This window comes from Rhinatrema bivittatum, chromosome 2 (assembly GCF_901001135.1).
Source record: "Rhinatrema bivittatum chromosome 2, aRhiBiv1.1, whole genome shotgun sequence".
In the NCBI taxonomy this organism is placed as follows: domain Eukaryota; kingdom Metazoa; phylum Chordata; class Amphibia; order Gymnophiona; family Rhinatrematidae; genus Rhinatrema; species Rhinatrema bivittatum.
Window position 1 is genome coordinate 28,453,695 of NC_042616.1, and position 19,463 is coordinate 28,473,157.

The 19,463-nt window shown below is 47.5% G+C and overlaps 1 protein-coding gene across 1 annotated transcript; it reads right to left on the minus strand.

Annotated features, from left to right (window-relative positions):
* Positions 1-4,421: 4,421 nt before the first annotated feature.
* Positions 4,422-5,702, minus strand: LOC115083161 (gastrula zinc finger protein XlCGF26.1-like). Its single transcript, XM_029586969.1, has 2 exons — positions 4,661-5,702; positions 4,422-4,609 (listed from the first exon to the last, which is right to left on the minus strand). Exons 1-2 carry the CDS (start codon positions 5,700-5,702, stop codon positions 4,422-4,424), a joined length of 1,230 nt encoding a protein of 409 aa, XP_029442829.1.
* Between the last annotated feature and the right edge of the window lie 13,761 nt (positions 5,703-19,463).

Below are 19,463 nucleotides of genomic sequence, written 5' to 3' on the forward strand. Positions count from 1 at the left end.
TGGAAGGATCCATGGGGGTGGGGGGATGGATGAATGGGATGAGAGGTACCCGGGCAGCAGAGATGGAAGGATCCATGGGGGTGGGGATGGATGAATAGGATGAGATGTACCCGGGCAGCAGAGATGGAAGGATCCATGGGGGTGGGGGATGGATGAATGGGATGAGAGGTACCCGGGCAGCAGAGATGGAAGGATCCATGGGGGTGGGGGGATAGATGAATAGGATGAGAGGTACCCGGGCAGCAGAGATGGAAGGATCCATGGGGGTGGGGGGATGGATGAATGGGATGAGAGGTACCTGGGCAGCAGAGATGGAAGGATCCATGGGGGTGGGGGGATGGATGAATGGGATGAGAGGTACCCGGGCAGCAGAGATGGAAGGATCCCTGGGGGTGGGGGATGGATGAATAGAATGAGAGGTACCCGAGCAGCAGAGATGGAAGGATCCATGGGGGTGGGGGATGGATGAATAGGATGAGAGGTACCCAGGCAGCAGAGATGGAAGGATCCATGGGGGGTGGGGGGATGGATGAATGGGATGAGAGGTACCCGGGCAGCAGAGATGGAAGGATCCATGGGGGTGGGGGATGGATGAATAGAATGAGATGTACCCGGGCAGCAGAGATGGAAGGATCCATGGGGGTGGGGGATGGATGAATGGGATGAGAGGTACCCGGGCAGCAGAGATGGAAGGATCCATGGGGGTGGGGGGATGGATGAATGGGATGAGAGGTACCCGGGCAGCAGAGATGGAAGGATCCATGGGGGTGGGGGGATGGATGAATGGGATGAGATGTACCCGGGCAGCAGAGATGGAAGGATCCATGGGGGTGGGGATGGATGAATAGGATGAGATGTACCCGGGCAGCAGAGATGGAAGGATCCATGGGGGTGGGGAGATGGATGAATAGAATGAGAGGTACCCGAGCAGCAGAGATGGAAGGATCCATGGGGGTGGGGGATGGATGAATAGAATGAGAGGTACCCGGGCAGCAGAGATGGAAGGATCCCTGGGGGTGGGGGATGGATGAATGGGATGAGAGGTACCCGGGCAGCAGAGATGGAAGGATCCATGGGGGTGGGGGGATGGATGAATGGGATGAGATGTACCTGGGCAGCAGAGATGGAAGGATCCATGGGGGTGGGGGGATGGATGAATAGGATGAGATGTACCCGGGCAGCAGAGATGGAAGGATCCCTGGGGGTGGGGGATGGATGAATAGAATGAGGGTACCCGAGCAGCAGAGATGGAAGGATCCATGGGGGTGGGGGATGGATGAATAGAATGAGAGGTACCCGGGCAGCAGAGATGGAAGGATCCATGGGGGTGGGGGATGGATGAATAGAATGAGATGTGCCTGGGCAGCAGAGATGGAAGGATCCCTGGGGGTGGGGGATGGATGAATGGGATGAGAGGTACCCGGGCAGCAGAGATGGAAGGATCCATGGGGGTGGGGGGATGGATGAATGGGATGAGATGTACCTGGGCAGCAGAGATGGAAGGATCCATGGGGGTGGGGGGATGGATGAATAGGATGAGATGTACCCGGGCAGCAGAGATGGAAGGATCCATGGGGGTGGGGGATGGATGAATAGGATGAGATGTACCCGGGCAGCAGAGATGGAAGGATCCATGGGGGTGGGGGGATGGATGAATGGGATGAGAGGTACCCGGGCAGCAGAGATGGAAGGATCCATGGGGGTGGGGGATGGATGAATAGGATGAGATGTACCCGGGCAGCAGAGATGGAAGGATCCATGGGGGTGGGGGATGGATGAATAGGATGAGATGTACCCGGGCAGCAGAGATGGAAGGATCCATGGGGGTGGGGATGGATGAATAGGATGAGAGGTACCCGGGAAGCAGAGATGGAAGGATCCATGGGGGTGGGGATGGATGAATAGGATGAGAGGTTCCCGGGAAGCAGAGATGGAAGGATCAGCAGCAGGATGCTCTGCGTGGGTTTCATGTGGTGGACGGAGACGACTCAAAAGTGGTCCATCTCTTTCGGAAGGAAGAGCTGGGGCCTCTTATTCCCGCTATTTTAGGGGAATTGGGTATTGAGTCTCCCCAAGAGGAATCCTGGGTGGTTCTACAGATCCAGTGTTGTTAGGTCTGCATGGTCCATCGTCTTCCTTCCCATTTCATTTTTCGGCCACAGATTTGCTTTTCCAGGAATGGGACACCCCAGACATGGGACTGAAGGTTACAAAGGCGATGGATAAAGCTATATCCTCTGCCAGAGGAGGCTTTCGATCTTCTTCGAGTGCCCACAGTGGACGCGGCAGTGTCGGCTGTCACTAAAAAGACCACCATCCCGGTTACGGGTTCGACGGCCCTCAAGGACTTGCAGGATCGGAAGCTGGAGCTTCAGCTCTAAAAGATTTTTGAGGTCTCAGCGCTTGGGGTCCAGGCTGCGATGTGTAGCAGTTTTTCTTTGAGAGCGGGCCTTCGCTGGGTCCAACAACTGCAAGCCAACGAATCACTGTCGGAGAGGGAAGCCCTCCAGGCGGGGCAACTTGAGGCTTTTATCGGTATAGTGCAGATGCCCTTTATGATTTACTACGCACGTCTGCCAGGTCCATGGTGTCTGCTGTCTTGGCATGAAGGCTGTTATGTTTGAGAAACTGGTCGGTGGCTGTTTCTTCCAAATCCCAGCCTGGGTCCCTGCCTTTTAAGGGCAAGCTGCTGTTTGGAAAGGAACTGGAGGACATGATTCAGTCCCTGGGAGAGAATAAAGGTCATCGGCTGCCGGAGGATAGACCAAGGCATAGAGGTCCCTTTTCTTCTAGGTCTCGATTTCGTGGGAGTCGCAGGTCTCGAGCGCCTCGAACCTCCCCTTCCTCCTTTCGGCAGAATTCTGGCAGACAGCAGTCGTGGTCTCAGGCCTTTCGTGGAAGGCGCTTCGGTAGGCCTGGTAACATCCAGTCCACACAGGGCGGTAAGCCTTCGCAATGATGTGCGGCCGGTCCATTCCTCGGTTCCGGTTGTAGGGGCGGACTGTCTCTGTTTTACGAAGAGTGGACCAAAATCATTTATTTATTTATTTAGAGCTTTTCTATATCGGCATTCATGATAAAATCACATCATGCTGGTTTACAGGTAACAGGGGGTGTAATAACCTTGAACATTTAACAAGTGGAGAGAAGCAATGAAGTTACAATAAAACAAGGGTGCTATTAATTAATATTAATATTAATATTCCTGTTCTCATTGAATCATTCCTACACGCCAATTTTATACTTCTCACTGCTAATTTTGACTTTTTTGGTCTCTGAACTTCCATTTATTATTAGACTTGCCATTAACTAAGGATCATGATTACCATTGGTTTATTGTATTTGCTTTTATTTTGTTGGTATTTTTTGATATATATCATGTCTATGTTATTTCAATTTCTCTGTAAAGCCTGTTGCTGAATTATTGTTTATTGTAAACCGAGGTGAAGTTTTTAACGTGCCGCGGTATATAAAAAAAATCACTAAATAAATAAATAAATAAATAAATAAATATAACTGGGGGGAGAAGAAAGAAGCTAGAGTAACTTAACAGTAAGAGGAGCAATTATTTACATTGTGCTGAGAAGTCTCTCAGTAGTTGTTGCGGTGATTCAGTTAGGATCGGGAAAGGCTTGTTTAAACAGCCAAGTCTTAAGACTTTTTCTAAATGTTAATAGGCATGGTTCCTGTCTGAGATCAGGGGGAATGGAGTTCCATATAGATGGTCCCGCTGTAGAGAAGGCCCGGTCTCTGAATGCTAGATGATGTGTAGATTTGGTTTGGGGGACATGCAGCGATCCTCTGTAGGCTTCTCTGATGGGTCTGGATGAGGTGTGTCGTCTGAGCGGGAATTGAAGGTTAAGAGTAGCATGGTGATGCATGGATTTATGGATGATGGTGATGGACTTGTGAAGAATTCTGAAATGAATTGGCAGCTAGTGTACATTTTTGAGAATGGTAGAGATGTGGTCTCTTCTTCTAGTGTTTGTCAGTATTCTGGCTACCGCATTTTGGAGCATCTGAAGAGGTTTGGAGGAGGAGGCAGGGAGATCTAGCAAGATGGAGTTACAAAAATCTATCTTGGAGAAAATTACGGCTTGGAGGACAGTTCTGAAGTCTTGAAATTGAAGGAGTTGTTTTATTCTTTTTAGTACCTGCAGTTTATAAAAGCAGTCTTTGGTTGTGTGATTGATGAATGTTTTTAAATTCAGGCGGTTGTCGATTATTACTCCTAGGTCTCTTGCATGGGTGACGAGTATATTAGCTGGTGGTACTACTTTTGTGTGGTATTACTATTTTCTGGGGAGATGAGGAAGAGTTCAGTCTTAGCTGAATTTAGTATCAGGTTTAAACTAGCGAGGAGGAGGTTAATCTCTCGGAGGCAATTTTCCCAGTGTTCGAGTGTTTTAGTGATGGATTCTTTAATGGGGATCAAGATTTGCACATCGACTGAAGCTTTTGTCACACATAGTACATGTAAATGGTTTCTCACCTGTGTGGATCCTTTGGTGGATTTTTATCTGTGATTTCTGACTGAATCTTTTGTCACACATAGAACACATAAATGGTTTCTCACCTGTATGGATCCTTTGATGCCTCTTCAGGTGCGCTATGGTAATAAAACTTTTATCACACTCAGTACAGATAAATGGTTTCTCACCTGTGTGACTCATGTGTCTTTTCACAGCAGATAGACTTATGAAGCTTTTATCACACTTGGTATATGAAAATGGTTTCTCACCCGTATGAATCTTAGTGTGTCTGTTCAGATCATATAAACTAATGAAACTTTTATCACACTCAGTACATGGAAATGGTTTATTTTCCATGTGAATCTGTTCATGTTTTTTCAGCATTGATAGATAAATGAAACTTTTGTCACACACAGTACATGTGAATAGTTTCCCTTCTGTAGGTGGTTTTTGGTGTATTATTAGGTCTTGCTTTTGAACGATGTTTTTCTCACCTTCTGAACATAAACTGGTTTTCTTTTTTATCTGTATTTTCTCATGATTGACTAAGGATGTATTGTAAGATATCCCTTGTTCGGAACATTGAGAGGGTCTGCTGCCTGTGGGTGTCTTTAGGTGCATTATTAAGGATTTCTTTTGGTAGAAACTTTTCTTACATTCAGGGCATGAAAAAGGTTCCCCTTTAGCGTGGATTCTCCGGTGTAATTTCAGGCTTAACTGCTGTTTGAAACATTTTCCACACTGAGAGCATTTAAAGAGTCTCTGCCCAGTGTGGGTTCTCCGATGCACCAATAAACGATATTTCCTATCAAAGCTTTTTTCACAGGCATCACACAGAAAAGATTTCTTTGCATTTCCCTTTCTCTGGAGGAGGTTACAAGTTGTGTAATCACTGTTATTATTAGGGAGGTGGCTCTCTGCTCTCAGGTCTGGGTCAGAAGTCATTTGGTCACTGTTATTACTCTGGAAGCGTCTCTCTGCTCTCAGGTGTCTCTGGTGCTCAGGGATGTCTGTGAGCTCCCTGTCACTTCCCTCACATGCAGGGACTCCATCCGGTGACTCTCCTGCAGGGTCTCGCTGCTCCTTCTCTGACTCCTGATGACTCTGGCGACTTTTTCTCCCCTGCATCTTCCGGGAAAGATTCTCACAGGCATTTCCTGAATTTCTTGGTACTAGTTGCAGTACTACAGGACATTCTTCTTGATTCTCCTGCCTTTGCTCTTCCTGCATGACCTCGCTGTCTGCTGCATATAAAAAGAGTGAATTAATTATTTGTGACTATGGAAAGCTACTAAATGACCTGGGATCAGATGTTGTCAGGGGTTACACAATCACCACATGGGATCTCTCATGAGGCTGAGCAGAATCTTTATGAGACTCTGTGAAAACTCCTGTATGACGACGTAAGAAGTTAAGAAAATCTATTGGTTCTCTTCACCATATTCACTTATTGGAGCAACGATAAAACTGCTGCAATTCATGAGCTCTGGAGATCACCCAGGTCCCTCCTTCAGAGGTGACTGCGAGGCTGAGGGAAGGACACATTCAGTCCTGCCTCACCTCTGAGGAAGGGAGTTTTGTGTCTCAGACTCTCATGCAGCTTTTTGGTGGTCCTATAGGTGACGATTTCCAAAACTGTGTTCTTGCTAGTTTATCCATGGATTCTGGGAAGTAAGCGAGCAGGTTCCCTTTGAAAATGTCCCTGCAGACATTTGCATCTGCTTTTCCTGTGGATTTTTTTTTCGTATCCAAAACCCTGTGCGTAGTTCTGAAAACAAGCGCTGTTGCCTTCCCTAACCTTACCCCACCGGGGAACGTGTCCACGAGAATCCACGCAGGCACTTTTACCCCCCTGCAGGGTAGTAAAGGTTCAGAAAGCCTCTTACCCATGTGGGTAGCCTTTTACGTACGTAAAGAGCTCTCCCAAACTGCTCCCCTGGAGGGTCATTTTGTGACATTGCGCCTGTGATGTGCTTAAGTGATACCAATTTTCAAAGCCTAGGTTCTGAAATGATTTTTAAATAACGCACGCAAAGCTGCTCTTTGTGGCATATAACTTGCGTGCGCTATTGTAGGTGCCTGCTCGTAAAATCCAACCCTGCTGCTCACAGCAGCTTGTGTCGGCTCACGTAAATGTATTTGTGCGACACTGGGCTGCGCTCAGACTCCGGGCAATCTTACAGCACGCCTCTTACATGCATAAACCCATGTTTTGTGTGTGCAAAGGGCTTTGACCATTCCCCCCTTACAGGATAGAGCAGACTGCGGGAGTTTAACCCTTCAAGTACCTCAGCATTAGAAAACTGGAGGGGAAAAGGCACAGATATGCCTCTCTGGTTGTCTTGTCCTTCCTTCACGGTGACTTTGGCAGAGGGCTGGATCCAAAATCATTTTAAAATCCAAGAATCCACCAGGTCCATTCATCCAATAGGCAAATAGGGGCATTTGCCCAGGACCAGTTGACTCTCACAATCCTTTCGCGCAGGTCGTGGGGATTCAATGGGAGGCGTCACCAGAGATGAGTACGGGGGGGGGGTGGTAATCTTCCCTCCCTGCCCCCCCTGGTGATTCCTTTCATGCACCCCAAGCTTTCTAGTCGTGTTTGCGATTGCTTTGTCATGTGACTGACTGCCTGGAGGTCATTGGAGATGACGACCCCCTGCCTCCCCCTCCCCCTCCAGGTCCTCTTCCCGTTTGGTGATTGCCAGTTCTGCACAAAACACTATGTGGCCAATCTAGTCGACCAATCCGCCCAACTAATTTAGCTTTACAGATCCCTAACACTCCCTCAGAGATCCCCCCTCTATGTATCCCATGCTTTGCTGAATGCAGATACCATTTTTGCCTCCATCACCTGCACTGGGAGGCCCATCCACGCATCCACCACCCTCTCTGCAAAGAAATATTTCCTGAGATTGCTCCTGAGCCTACCCCCTTTCACCCTCATCCCATGACCCCTTGTTCTCCAGCTTCCTTTCCACTGAAAGAGGCTCACCCCCTCCTGCGCATGGAAACCTTTGAGACATTCGAACGCCTCTATCAAATCTCCTCTGTCTTGTCTTTCCTCAGAAGTCTATCCCCAGATGCTTTAGAATAAAGACCACCGGCCATTGCAGCAGCCACCCTGGCTCTGGACCCGACTCCATCCCGTTTATATCCTTCGGAAGGTGCGGTCTCCAGAATTGCACCCAGGAGTCCCCCCACCCTCGCCCAGTGAGGTCTCACCGGGGGAGCTATAGAGGGGGCACCGTCACCTCCCTTTCTCTGCTGACCCTGCCTCTCCCGGTGCAGCCGAGCATCTTTCTGGCTTTTTTTCTGCTTTTCTGTTAACTTTGGGGGCTCCTCAAAATTTAATGGCTGCTCCGGGCCTGGCGTTGATTTTTGAGCGTCAAAATGCGCGCATCAGACGCGCATTCATTTTTTTTTTACATAAGTGGGTAACAGCTAAATAGCCCCATCCACGTGGCATTTACCTATGTGCGCTGGTTTGGACGTGTCCAAAACACGCGCTCAACCGTGGGCTAACCAGCGCGCTAGCCTGAGCGCATGACAGTGCTTCGGCCCGTGTGTGTGTGTAAAGTAACACAAAACCCTGCTGAAAACCCCGCTCGGCACCTCTGCATCAAACCCATCACACCTACAGAGCACCGGGCAACGATCTAATCTACCTATGAAAAGGCAACCCTGGAAATGCAGCAACACGCCCTGGAGCAGCTGTATAATGAGCTTTTTGTTATACGGGAAGAAGACATTGTTTTAATAAATAAAAAAAACCAAATCTGTCTCCCATTGGAACCCAGAAGAAGCTGGACTGCTCAGATTCTTCCGCACAAGCTGCGTGCTAGGCCGACTCCCTCACCTGGGACACACATGTAATGCACGGGATGCAGGATAAGTGATCACAGACTCGATACAGAAAGATCCAGGGACAAAAGTAAGTGCAAACCCCAAGACTCTGCATGCAGTGCAACACTGGAGAGAGAGAAACGCATTTCCTCCTGCGCTGTGCAGAATAGGAAGAGATCAGAGCTGCACATTCCCCAGAGAGAGAAAATCCACGACGTCCCCCAAAGGAAGGAGCAGGGAGTAATCCTGGGGGGAACGAGGAGAAACAGCAGCAAAATCCGTGGGATCCTGCCAGCGGGCCGGAAAGGAAACCTGACCAGGGACCAGTCGGACCAGGATCAGCAGCAGATCCCAGGAATTGCCCTTCTTAATATCCTTCCCCGAACCTGTGCTTTTGGTTTTTCTCTTAGGTTAAGACCTTCATGTGCCACTGAGCCCGAATAACCGAGAGCAGGGCCATCCAGGCGTCCTTCCTCCAGCTTCTGTCCCTAATGCATTCAGAGAGACTGGTAAGGGGGTGGGGAGATGAGGGAAGGTGGGGGAGAGGGGAATCAGTGGAGAGGAAGGAAGGAGGGAAGGTGTAGGAGGGGGAGGGGGAGAGGCTCCTCTGCCTGCTGCCCCCTCCCAGCACTGACAGCAGAGGCGCTGATCCTGCACACACATGGGCTGAGTGCCTCTGTCCTCAGAGCTGCAAGGGGGAGGAAATATTAGAGGAAATATTCAGTGCAGAGCACTCTCCACTTCCCCCTCCCTGTTCTACCAGAATGTTTTTTTAGGTTTTTTTTTATGACCTGGGTGAAACAGGGATGAATGGAAAGGACAAATAAAACCATTTCCCCTACTTCCGGGAGCCTGTTGCCTTACACCTCCTACCTAGCACAGGGTAAAGGCAGGACATCCGTGCCAACATTGAGATTAACAGTTCCCCAATCCAGTTTGGTTTTTATCCTTCTGTCTTGTCTTTCTGCCCATACCAAAACCTGCAGCAGTGTAGACAGCCAGGATGGTGTGGGGAAAACACGAAGAGGGCTCTAGCAAAGCTCAAGGCACGGTCTAGAGCCTGGCAGCTAAGATTTAATGCTAAACAATGCAGAATAATACATTCAGGCTGAGAGGCACAGTACTGGGGGCGGAATTCTTCCAAGCAGAAAAGAGGGGTGAGATCCGGGGGGTGATCGTCTCTTAAGGTGGCCAACCAGGTGGTGAAAGCCACAGGAAGAAAAAAGCCAGAAAGGTGCTTGGCTGCATAGCGAGTGGCATTGCCTTGGGCAAATGCGATGCTAGGGACGTATAACCCAGCAAGAGCTTTCAGGTCCTCTCAGTTGGAGCTTCTTCCAAACATTCAATGTTATGCAAAGCCAGGGATGGAGCATCCTCCATCGCAGCTCTTCTCCTCTGGATGTTAGGTCGATAGGGGGGGCTCTAAAGTGGTTGAAATCTGTTTTAAAAGCAGATTAATTGCCCCGAGTGTATAATCTCAGTCTTTTTTCTTTTCTACTTTAGTGGTTGAATTGGGCCAATTCTTGCAGTATCATCTTATTGTGGGTGGGGATTTCAACCTACCGGTTTATCCTCCCCTGGATACGAAGCCTATTCACTCTAAATGTGCCCCGAAGGCACAGGAAGGAGGCTGATTTTCCTCCAAACGGAGCTCCAGCCGATAAGAGAGTTGGTGTCTCCTGCATCCCACTCAGCTGGACTTTACGTTTATTGATTATTTTATTATTTTTTTGTATACCGGCATTCGCTCTGAGATGTCACATCGGTTTACGTTCAGGTACTGGAGGTATTTCCCTATCCCCAGAGGGCTTACAATCAGAGGGGCAGATTTTCAAAGGGTTACGCGCGTAAGATACGCGCGTAACCCCCCGAAAAGCTGCCCCTTCCACCCCCTGCACGTGCCGAGCCTATCTTGCATAGGCGCGGTGGCGCGCGCAAGCCCCGGGATGCGCGAAGGTCCTGGGCTTTCCTGGGGGGGGGGGGGTTGTCGCGGCCGGCTCGTCATCGGGGGCGTTCCAGGGGCAGGGCTACGGGCGTGGTTCCAGACCAGGGGCATTCCAGGGGCGTGGCCACAGCCTCTGGACCAGCCCCCGGACCGGAACATGGCGCGCCGGCAGCCGTGCGCAAGTTACACCTGCTTCGGGCAGGCGTAACTTGTAAAATAAAGGTAGGGGGGAATTAGGGCTGGGGGGTAGGTTAGATAGGGGAAGGTGGGGGGGGGGCGGAAGAAATGTTCCCTCCGAGGCTGCTCTGATTTCGGAGTGGCCTCGGAGGGAACGGAGGATGGCTGCATGGCTTGGCGCGCGTAGGCTGCCGATTTTGCGTGCGCCGACCCTGTATTTTATAACATGCACACGGCAGCGCACTCATGTTATAAAATCGGGAGATTTGTTCACACCAGGTTGCGCGAACAAATCTACTCCCGCGCGCACCTTTTAAAATCTACCCCTAAGTTTGTACCTGAGGCAATGGAGGGTAAAGTGACTTGCCCAAGGTTTCAATAGAAGGCTCATACCTCCTTTTCCAGAATAGATTCTTTTTTATTGGTCTCTGTGTCCTTATTTCCAAAAATACTACCCGCCTCTGTTGCTACTTTCACCATCTCCGATCAGGCCTCAGTCCTGCTTGAGCTCACTCTGGCTTCCAGCGGGGCTTCTGCTTCTCAGTGGCGGCTCCCATCTGTGTTGTATCAAGATGATTAATCATTAAATCATTTGTTTTATCAAAGGGGAGTCCAGCATGTCGTACAATACAAAAGCCTCTTATTTAGGCAGGGTAACAAAGCTGGTGAATTATTAGCACACTTGCTGAAGAATGCCAAGTCTAATCATTATATCACTGCATTGATCGATGGTTTGGGTACCACCCATACCTCAAATATGGGTGTTACTGAGGCAATGTTGGACTTTCATTGTCAATTGTATGCTGGGCGATCGGGTGCAGAGATAGCTCAGGAAAAAAATGTGTTGAAAATCTTAATCTTCCTCAAGTATCTGGGAATTACATAAGCAATTGCTGGCTAAGCCTATTTCCGTTTCCGAAATTCTTCCTATCATTGACTTGCTAAAGCTACCAAATCGCCCAGATTTGATGGTTTTGGAGGTGAAGGGTGGCAGATCCATTACTCCAAATGTATAATTGTTGTTTGGATTGTGTGAAAATCATGCTTTGATTTGTCATATTCCCTAAACCGGCTAAAGATTTGTCTAAACTGGAATCTTATAGACAGTCTGATACTTCAATGCATAGCCAGCATAGCTCTCTGCTTCAACGGCAGGGGGGAATGAAGAAAAGTGGATCTATATACAGACAACCAACAAGGATTGAATTACATAGTCTGGGTGAACAAATAAGCATGGGTGTAGCTTGCTTATTGCGGTGGTTACTACCCCTAACTAATTAAGCTAGATATTTCACTTGGATGCAGCTCCAACACTGCTCGCTGCATTAATGGTGAGGGTGGAAGGGAAATAGAACCAAAAGGTTACTAGGAGCCAAAAGTAACAGATAAGTATGAGAAAAAAAAAAGTGCGAAACTTGCTGGGCAGACTGGATGGGCTGTTTGGTCTTCTTCTGCCATCATTTCTGTTTCTATGTAAGATCTCCTTAATAAACGTAAACTTATAGATTTTAGCATCTACCTGGCTAAACGCCTTAATAGTGTTGCTCATCTGATAACTGATAATCAAACAGGGATTTGCCAAGAATAGACCCTGGAGTTACCAAGCTTTTGGGGGCTATTGGATCAGGGGACCAATCTAACTCGCAAGGCTTAATTGTGAGACGCAGAAAAAGCATTTGATAATGTTCAATGTTCCTATACGTTCTGGGTACTGCAAAAATATGGTATTCCTCCAAAGTTTATCTCTTGGACACTTTTATACACTCAAGCCTCCAACAGTATTTTGATAAATGGGGTGATGACCAAAGCCTTTTTGTTGAGATGTGGGACTAGGCTCTATATTTTGACGGTTGAACCTCTGGTCATTAGTATTTGAGGGCGCATCTGAGATTGAGGGGTTTCTCTTGGGTCGTAAGGAGCTCAAAATATGCCTCTTTGCTGATGACATGCTCGTATTTCTTAGGCAACCTCATCTCTCCCTAAATTTATGAAAATGATTGGTGATTTCGGCAGTTTTGCGAGTTTGAAAATCAATTTTTCTAAATCAGAAGCTCTGCCCATCTCGCAATGTTTGTGGACGGGGGTGACAGGCAGACTTAGAAACTTACAGCTAAATTTTAAATCCCCTGCGGGCGGGGAAAACGGGGATGACGCACACGGCCGGGCCTTGCGCGCATTTTAGAAGAGGCCCAGCCGCACGCGTAACCCCCGTTACACGCACAAGAGCCAGGCCTCTATCAAGGGGCGGTCCCAGGGGCGGGGGCGGGGCTGGAGGCCGCCGATACAGCAGCCATTTGCCGCTGTGCTGGGGGATCGTGCGCAGGCAGCCTGCTGGCGTAAGTTCGGAAATAAAGAAAATAAAAAAAGTTAGGGCTGTCAAAGAGGTCAGGGAAGAGAGGAAAAGAGGGAGGGAGGGTAGACAGGGGGGGTAGGAGTGGACTGGGAGGGAACTGGGGGAGGCTCGATCTCGTCGCCATGCATAAACTGGGCAAATCTCCCCCCCCCCGCGCGTGCGCCGGCCTGGATTTTATAACATGCGTGCTCTGGAGCGTACACATGTTATAAAATCGTAGGTATCTGGGTACCTAGGGACTTGTAAATTATGTATGAAATAAATATTATCAAATTAATTCTTTCTTTCAAATAGCTTTTTGCTATGGAAGGATCTTCCCCCTTTGTTTGGGCGTTGTGCGCTCTATAAAAATGTCTCTTTTCTCTAAGTTGCTATAAAAGTTGCAAATGTCGCCCATTTGGCTAAAAACCCAAAGATTTAGCCTGTTTATGTTCCACTGTGGACTCTTTTATTTGGCGGGGTAAAATCGAAAAAATGAGCTTTGCTATTCTGCACTCCCAAAACAATGGAGGTTTGAAGCTGCCCCATATCCGGGACTCTACTGCCGCCTGCCAATTCCTTTTTGGTTGGGAATGGTATAAAGGGAGGTATGAATGGGAGTTACGAACTGAATTGATAACAGCTCCTACCCAATTTCAGCAATCGGCCTACGCCACTCTAAAGATGTATCCCTCTCCCCTAAAGTCAGAAGAGAGGTTTTAATTAGACCTGTGTTGCTGGCCTGGAGGTTTTTGCATTAATCCTCAGGCCACTGAACGGATTGAATTTGTAGGCAACTTGCAATTTTGTCCTGGCCTACAAAATGCACATTTCAAATTGTGGAAACTGAGTGGGGGTGGTTAATATTGATAGTGTATATGGCGGAGACCGGGGCGCTCTCGGGAACCATTAATATAGTGATACTCCAATAGCGCCAAGCAATTTTATACGCATTTGCAAATCAGACATGCAACTGAAGTCTCAAATATATTTTCTCAAGACTCCTTTATTAATATAATTTAAACAATCCAAGCCATACGATCATACGCAATCGTTTTTGTATTCTCTGTTTTATGCTGGAAACTCTCTCCCTTCTCTCTGCTCGTCAGCTTCCTTTTGTCACAGAGAAACAAATGTCACATTATTTTGGAAAAGGGTTCTCAGCAACCACTGATGCTAAACTTCAAGAGATGCAATTCAAGACACTGCACAGGAAATACACAGGAGCGATTTTGGTGCATAAAATGAACCTTAAAGAGTCAGGTAAGTGCATTAAATGCAGCACTCATAAAGGTTCATTCTTATATCATTTTCTTTTTTGCCCTGTCCTTTTCCCCTTTTGTATGACTGAACAGATAATTAAGTGTAAGCCGCCATATTGAGGATAATTTTTACGGTTGGGATCCAAGACTGTGCCCTCTGGTATTTCTGTACATCAGGCCAAATATGTTCAATTCTTAAATCTTACTGGCAAAAGCATGCATTTTGACTAATCGGATTAAACCTAAGAGTCCCCCCCCGATGTGGCATCAAAGGTTAGCTGATTGGATGCAGGTAGAGCGCCTTGATGCCGTACATGTTCGTAAGAACGTACATGTGGACTGTGTTCAACTATGGACTGATACCTATAGATTGTTACCCCAAAAACTGCAACGTTCTTTAGATATGAGGAGCTATTCGGCTGGATGGTGAAACATTGTGGGTTTCAAGGCTTGTGATATTTCTGGCAACCTTGCTGGGTTGCTGAGCTCCTCCACATGTCCTTGATGTTCACTTAGGGGATCGTGTGAATTTCATTACGGTTTGAATGGTATGAATGTTGTGGTTGGGGATGAAAATTACAAAATGTAGGAATGGCACTATTATCAGATACTGGCGGCCTTTAGTTGTGTAAATGGCGAAGTTGATAACGTTGTTCTTTTATAAGGCCTTTGAAGGCTGTGGCCTTATTTCTGTACTTTATGTTCATCATTGTGTTATCTGCTTAGTGCTAGTCCTATGTGAAGAAATAAAATAAAAATTTATTTAAACCTGCTTTTGATATATCTTAGATCTGGATGGATTTTAATTTGGTTTGCTTTTTAACATTTTAGCTTTTGACATGATGAAATTTTTATTTGGCCTTATTTTAGATATTTTTTGTTTTAGTTGATGTTGTTGTATTGTTGATTTTGATAATGATTTTATGATTTCAATTTTTATGTCTACGTTTTTATGTTCTGCTACGTATGTTGACTTGCAAGCCACGGTGGGCTTCGGTATTAGCAGCCTGAAAATACAAATAAGTAAATGAATTAATTAATATGGTAATATTGCCCCTGTATAGGTCCCTGGTAAGACCTCACTTGGCATACTGTGTACAATTCTGGAGACCAGTCCTTTAAAAAGATATTGGAGTCAGTTTAGATGCTAGCTACTAAATGGTTGGTAGTTTTCTTTTAGGGATATGCATTCATTTAAAAGGAATGTGCAAAACCAATGAACAAGGGCAATTTGTTTCATTCGGGTGGCTCTGAAACGAATTGAGGGCCCCCCTAAATGAAACAAACCTCCTTTTGTTGCATTCATTTTAAATGAATGCATTGGGCCTAGGCCTCGCCTGCAGCATAGGATAAGCCCAAAGCAGGGGCCATGGCCTAGGCTGAGACCCAAAACTCCTCCTTCGAACAGATCGCTTACCTGATCCATCGGGTATCCGTGGAAGCAGCCAGGCCGGGTTCCCAAAGCTGAGGCCTCAGCCCGGACCTAGGCCTGATGCTGCGGCCTGGAGCCCAGGCCTCAGAGCCCTTCCGAGGCGATCCCTCTTCTCTCTTCAACTGATGCCATCCACGGGGGGTCGCACTAGAGTTAGCTCAGCCACATTTGCCTCAGCAGATGGCGCCATTTTGACGTATGGCATTGTACGGCTGATGACAGATCCTTCTTGTGTACTAAATCTGACCAGGGGAAAGTGCCACCCTGCCTTGCTGCTATACCCCTACCCTATACCTTAGGGGTCATTCTTCCACGCAGCATTGCTGACGTAGCCAGACTTTGCACCTTGAGGGGTTTGCTGTCATACCCCAGGCTCTACCTCCTGGAGTGCTCTTGCCTCTCTGTGTGGTGGTGGGGGGGCTGCTTTGCACCTCTCTCTTCCCCCAAAATTCTTCTGTTTCAGCAGTAGTTGCTGGTGTTTTAACTGCACTAATGCTTTTTCTCAGTCCCCTATAGCATTGCTTAGGGCTGTGTGTAAATATTTTATTTTGATATCGTCCCTTTCTCTTTTCTTCACCTTTTCTGCTGCTGTTCTCAGTTTATTACCGGATTATATAAAATGAAGATCCTCTTCTGAAAGTGCAGCATGTTTTTTGGTTTTTTTTTTATTTATAATCCTCATTTTCATCTAAAGCGAATGCAGAAAAATACCAAAGAAACATGAGCCACCCATTACATAAACCAAGTTTCCAACACCAATAATTGCAAGCAATTATAGGGCACCTCGGGAGATAGAAAGGGGGGAGGAGAAGAACTAAAGAAATAAGCACAGTAACATTGAGCACGGCGTCTGAATGTCTAAATGACGCAGGAGTGCAGCTGGATAGACGTTTACCTTCAAGGAAGAATCTTAAGTGATCCGGTTCAAACATTTACACGAGTAACCAAGAAAAAAAAAAAAAGCTCGTGTTCCTTCTTTCTTGAGCATCCTCCAGGGTCGGTCCCATGAATATGAATGCAGCATGTCTGCGCTTGACATTTTGAATTTCTCTCATTATTTTTATGTGCGCACCCTGTTGAGGGACTCGACTCTCAGCAACACCGCTGCACACGCTGAGTTTATTTTTTTTTTTTTCCAAGGAAGTATTGTTAGTTTTTTCTCCTTTGATTCTGACCTCCTGTCCTTAGTGGCAGGACTCTTTCGGTAAAGATGTTTTTGTTGCCCAATATTGCATCGGATTCATTTCTGTGATCCCATCCGACAGCGGCTGGATGCCGATTACGGCCTTGTCCATCTTATTGATCCATGCTTTTTGACGTCGGGTGGCAGGTTTATATTAGGTAACCTTTCCCAGTCCCGCACCCCGGCATACCTCTCCCGTTTCATGGAAGTTGGGAGCTCGCCATCATCTCCTCTATCCCCTGCGCTCTCTTTTTGCTTTTCTTCTTCCCTCTACCTTACACGGTTTTCATCATTCCTTGGCCTCTCCCCCAATACCTCTTCAGCTGCTCTGGATGTTCTGCAGCTCCTTCACGGTTCTGATGGCTTCCTTCCGGCACTCCTTATTTGCTCCTGTACCTTCCCTCTTGTTCTCTTTCCACCATTCTTATTTACAGGTATCTCATTCACTACCGCCTCTAGTTGCTGGGACTGGCTCGGCTTCTGTCTCCTGGTAATCCTTGGCTGCTCCGGCACCCCTGTCTTTTGATGCTCCTTAGCCGTTTCTGCTTCTTTATCCCAATGCTTCTTGGCTGCTCTGGAACATCTGCTCTTCCAGTCTTGATTTCTTTTTCTGCAGCAGTTGCTAATTGCTCTAGAATGGCATCACTTACACATCTGTCTTTTCCTGAATTTCTTAAAGATCTTACATTTGGGTCGGCTGCTTTTAGCAGTTTTACCTGGGTTGTCATTCCCCTTCCTTCCAGTTTGTGGCATGCTGTCTTTCTGAATCCTCTTGATTTAAATATACGGCTTGAGGCATACAAATTGTTATGTTTGTGGCATTGTGGACCCTTGGTCGCTGTGGAGATGACTCCGCCCATGGGGGAGGGGCTGATCTCAGTTAGCAGACACAGAATGGATGGAGGGCTTTATTGTACTGCTGTAGGTAGATGATGTAGACAGGAAGGTGAGGCACTGAGATCCGCGAGGTGCCAAGACGTTCAACAGGCCCGGATGTAGAATCTCACCCAGATGTTCAAGATAGGTGGGAACCCGCGATGCGGGCAACGCCGAGCCTGGTGGGTGGAGTTGGAGCACCGGATCGTAGAGGTTCTCACAGGAGCGTAGTGTAGCGTCTTCCTGGTAATGAGATGGTGGGAATGAAGGTTCGTGGTGCAGGATACATAGACCGGTAGGCCCTCAAGGAGGAGTACCTGATAGTCTGGAGATCCTGAACTGAATAAGAGAGAGAGACCCTCCGAGGAGCGGTTGTCTTAGTTAGTAGAGGCCTGAAGGTAGTTGGAAGCGAGATACCCACCGAGGAGCGGGTGTCCAGAGCTTCTAGAGGAGCGAGGCCCTTGGAGTGATAGCGGTGTCTAAGCGTGCAGCTTAGAGTGGTCAGAGCAGCTAAGCCGAAGTCTTTGCTAACTCAAAGGTGGTAGTGAAGCGGAAGCTTTAAATACCCGGCGGTATTGACGTCACGCGGTGGGGACACCCCCCCCCCCCCCGAGGTTCCCGCCCTGACGTGTATTTGAGCGCAGGAGATGTGCCCGCGCGTGCCCTAGGAGGCCACGGGAGCATGGCGGACTGGGACGCCCATGCTAGGTTGGAGGTGCCGAGGCCCTCGGCAGCCATCTTGCCCAAGGAGGGAGAAAAGAGAAGAAAAGAGGTAAGTCGGAGCGGTCGCCGCCGTCTGCGACCGACGGACGCAACACAAACAGGAAGGCATCATCTCCTTTTTGTCTTCAGAAGTCCACATCATTGCTTCTCGTCCTCTTAATTCTGTGTTTTCATCAGGTGCTACGGCGGATCCATGAACCCATCCACCACCGTATTTATTTATTAAAATATTAATCGTCCACCTATACTGAACAGCCCGTGCTAGGTCAATTACAAAACTTAACACATAAAACAGAATCAGATCGCATTAAAAACAAAGAATATATACAATAAAGAGTTCAGTTTCAGCTCTTTTAATGGAAAATAATTGTAAAGTTTTCTACAGATGGTACATAACTCTGAGTGATTGTACTCAGAAGTGACTGATAAATGCTGAGGCACCGTGGGGCTAGAGGCACTTTCTTTCATATTTAGTGGGGACGCGCAGGAGCAGTAGTCTATTGAGATTTCATGTACGAAGTTGCTGAAATAAGATTAATACAAGATCTCAGATTTTTACTTCTAACCATACCCCCTACACAACAAGATCCTGATCACTTAAGCTCCATTACGACAAATCGCCATGGCGGCCAGGTGTAAAATTGGGCACAGTTAGAGGAGACCAATGGCACTCCCGAGAGAACACGTGTGCAGGAGACCGGGGAGCTTAAACTTCCTGAACCAATTAACGGCCCTGGAGAAGGATACCGTAAAGAAATGTGAACTGATCTGGCAGCCACGTGAACGGTGGAGATGGGCTTAAGAGCGTATCAAGTCCCCTGCAGAACGCAGAACATTGGAAAGTGACTTAACCTTCTTCACTCTGTTCCAGATATACGACTGAGGACATAACAAGGAAAATCAAAGCAACGTGAACCCTGTGAGAATAGTAACTCTCTTAAGAAGTGCACATTATTGAACGGTTCTATATTGTGGGTTGTACAATTGTTGGAAGGCTATGTGCTGTTGGTTCAATAAACATGAATTGCAAACAAAAAAAAGCAATATAACTATAACCGTAGCAGGACTGAAGATTCTGCACTATTGCTACTACGTGCTAAAGTGAAGGGGTGGGCACCATTTTATCCTGGGCGATGGGCGGTCAGAATGAATATCTTTTTCTTTCCTGTCATACTTTAATGGTTGCTGAGATTTGGAAGAGATGCAGTGCAATGA

Coding starts and splice junctions, on each gene's coding strand:
- LOC115083161 (XM_029586969.1), bottom strand. CDS start 5,702: ATGCAGGAAGAGCAAAGGCAGGAGAATCAAGAAGAATGTCCTGTAGTA. Junction 4,610..4,660: donor AAGACACATGAGTCACACAG/GTGAGAAACCAT, acceptor TTATTACCATAG/CGCACCTGAAGAGGCATCAA.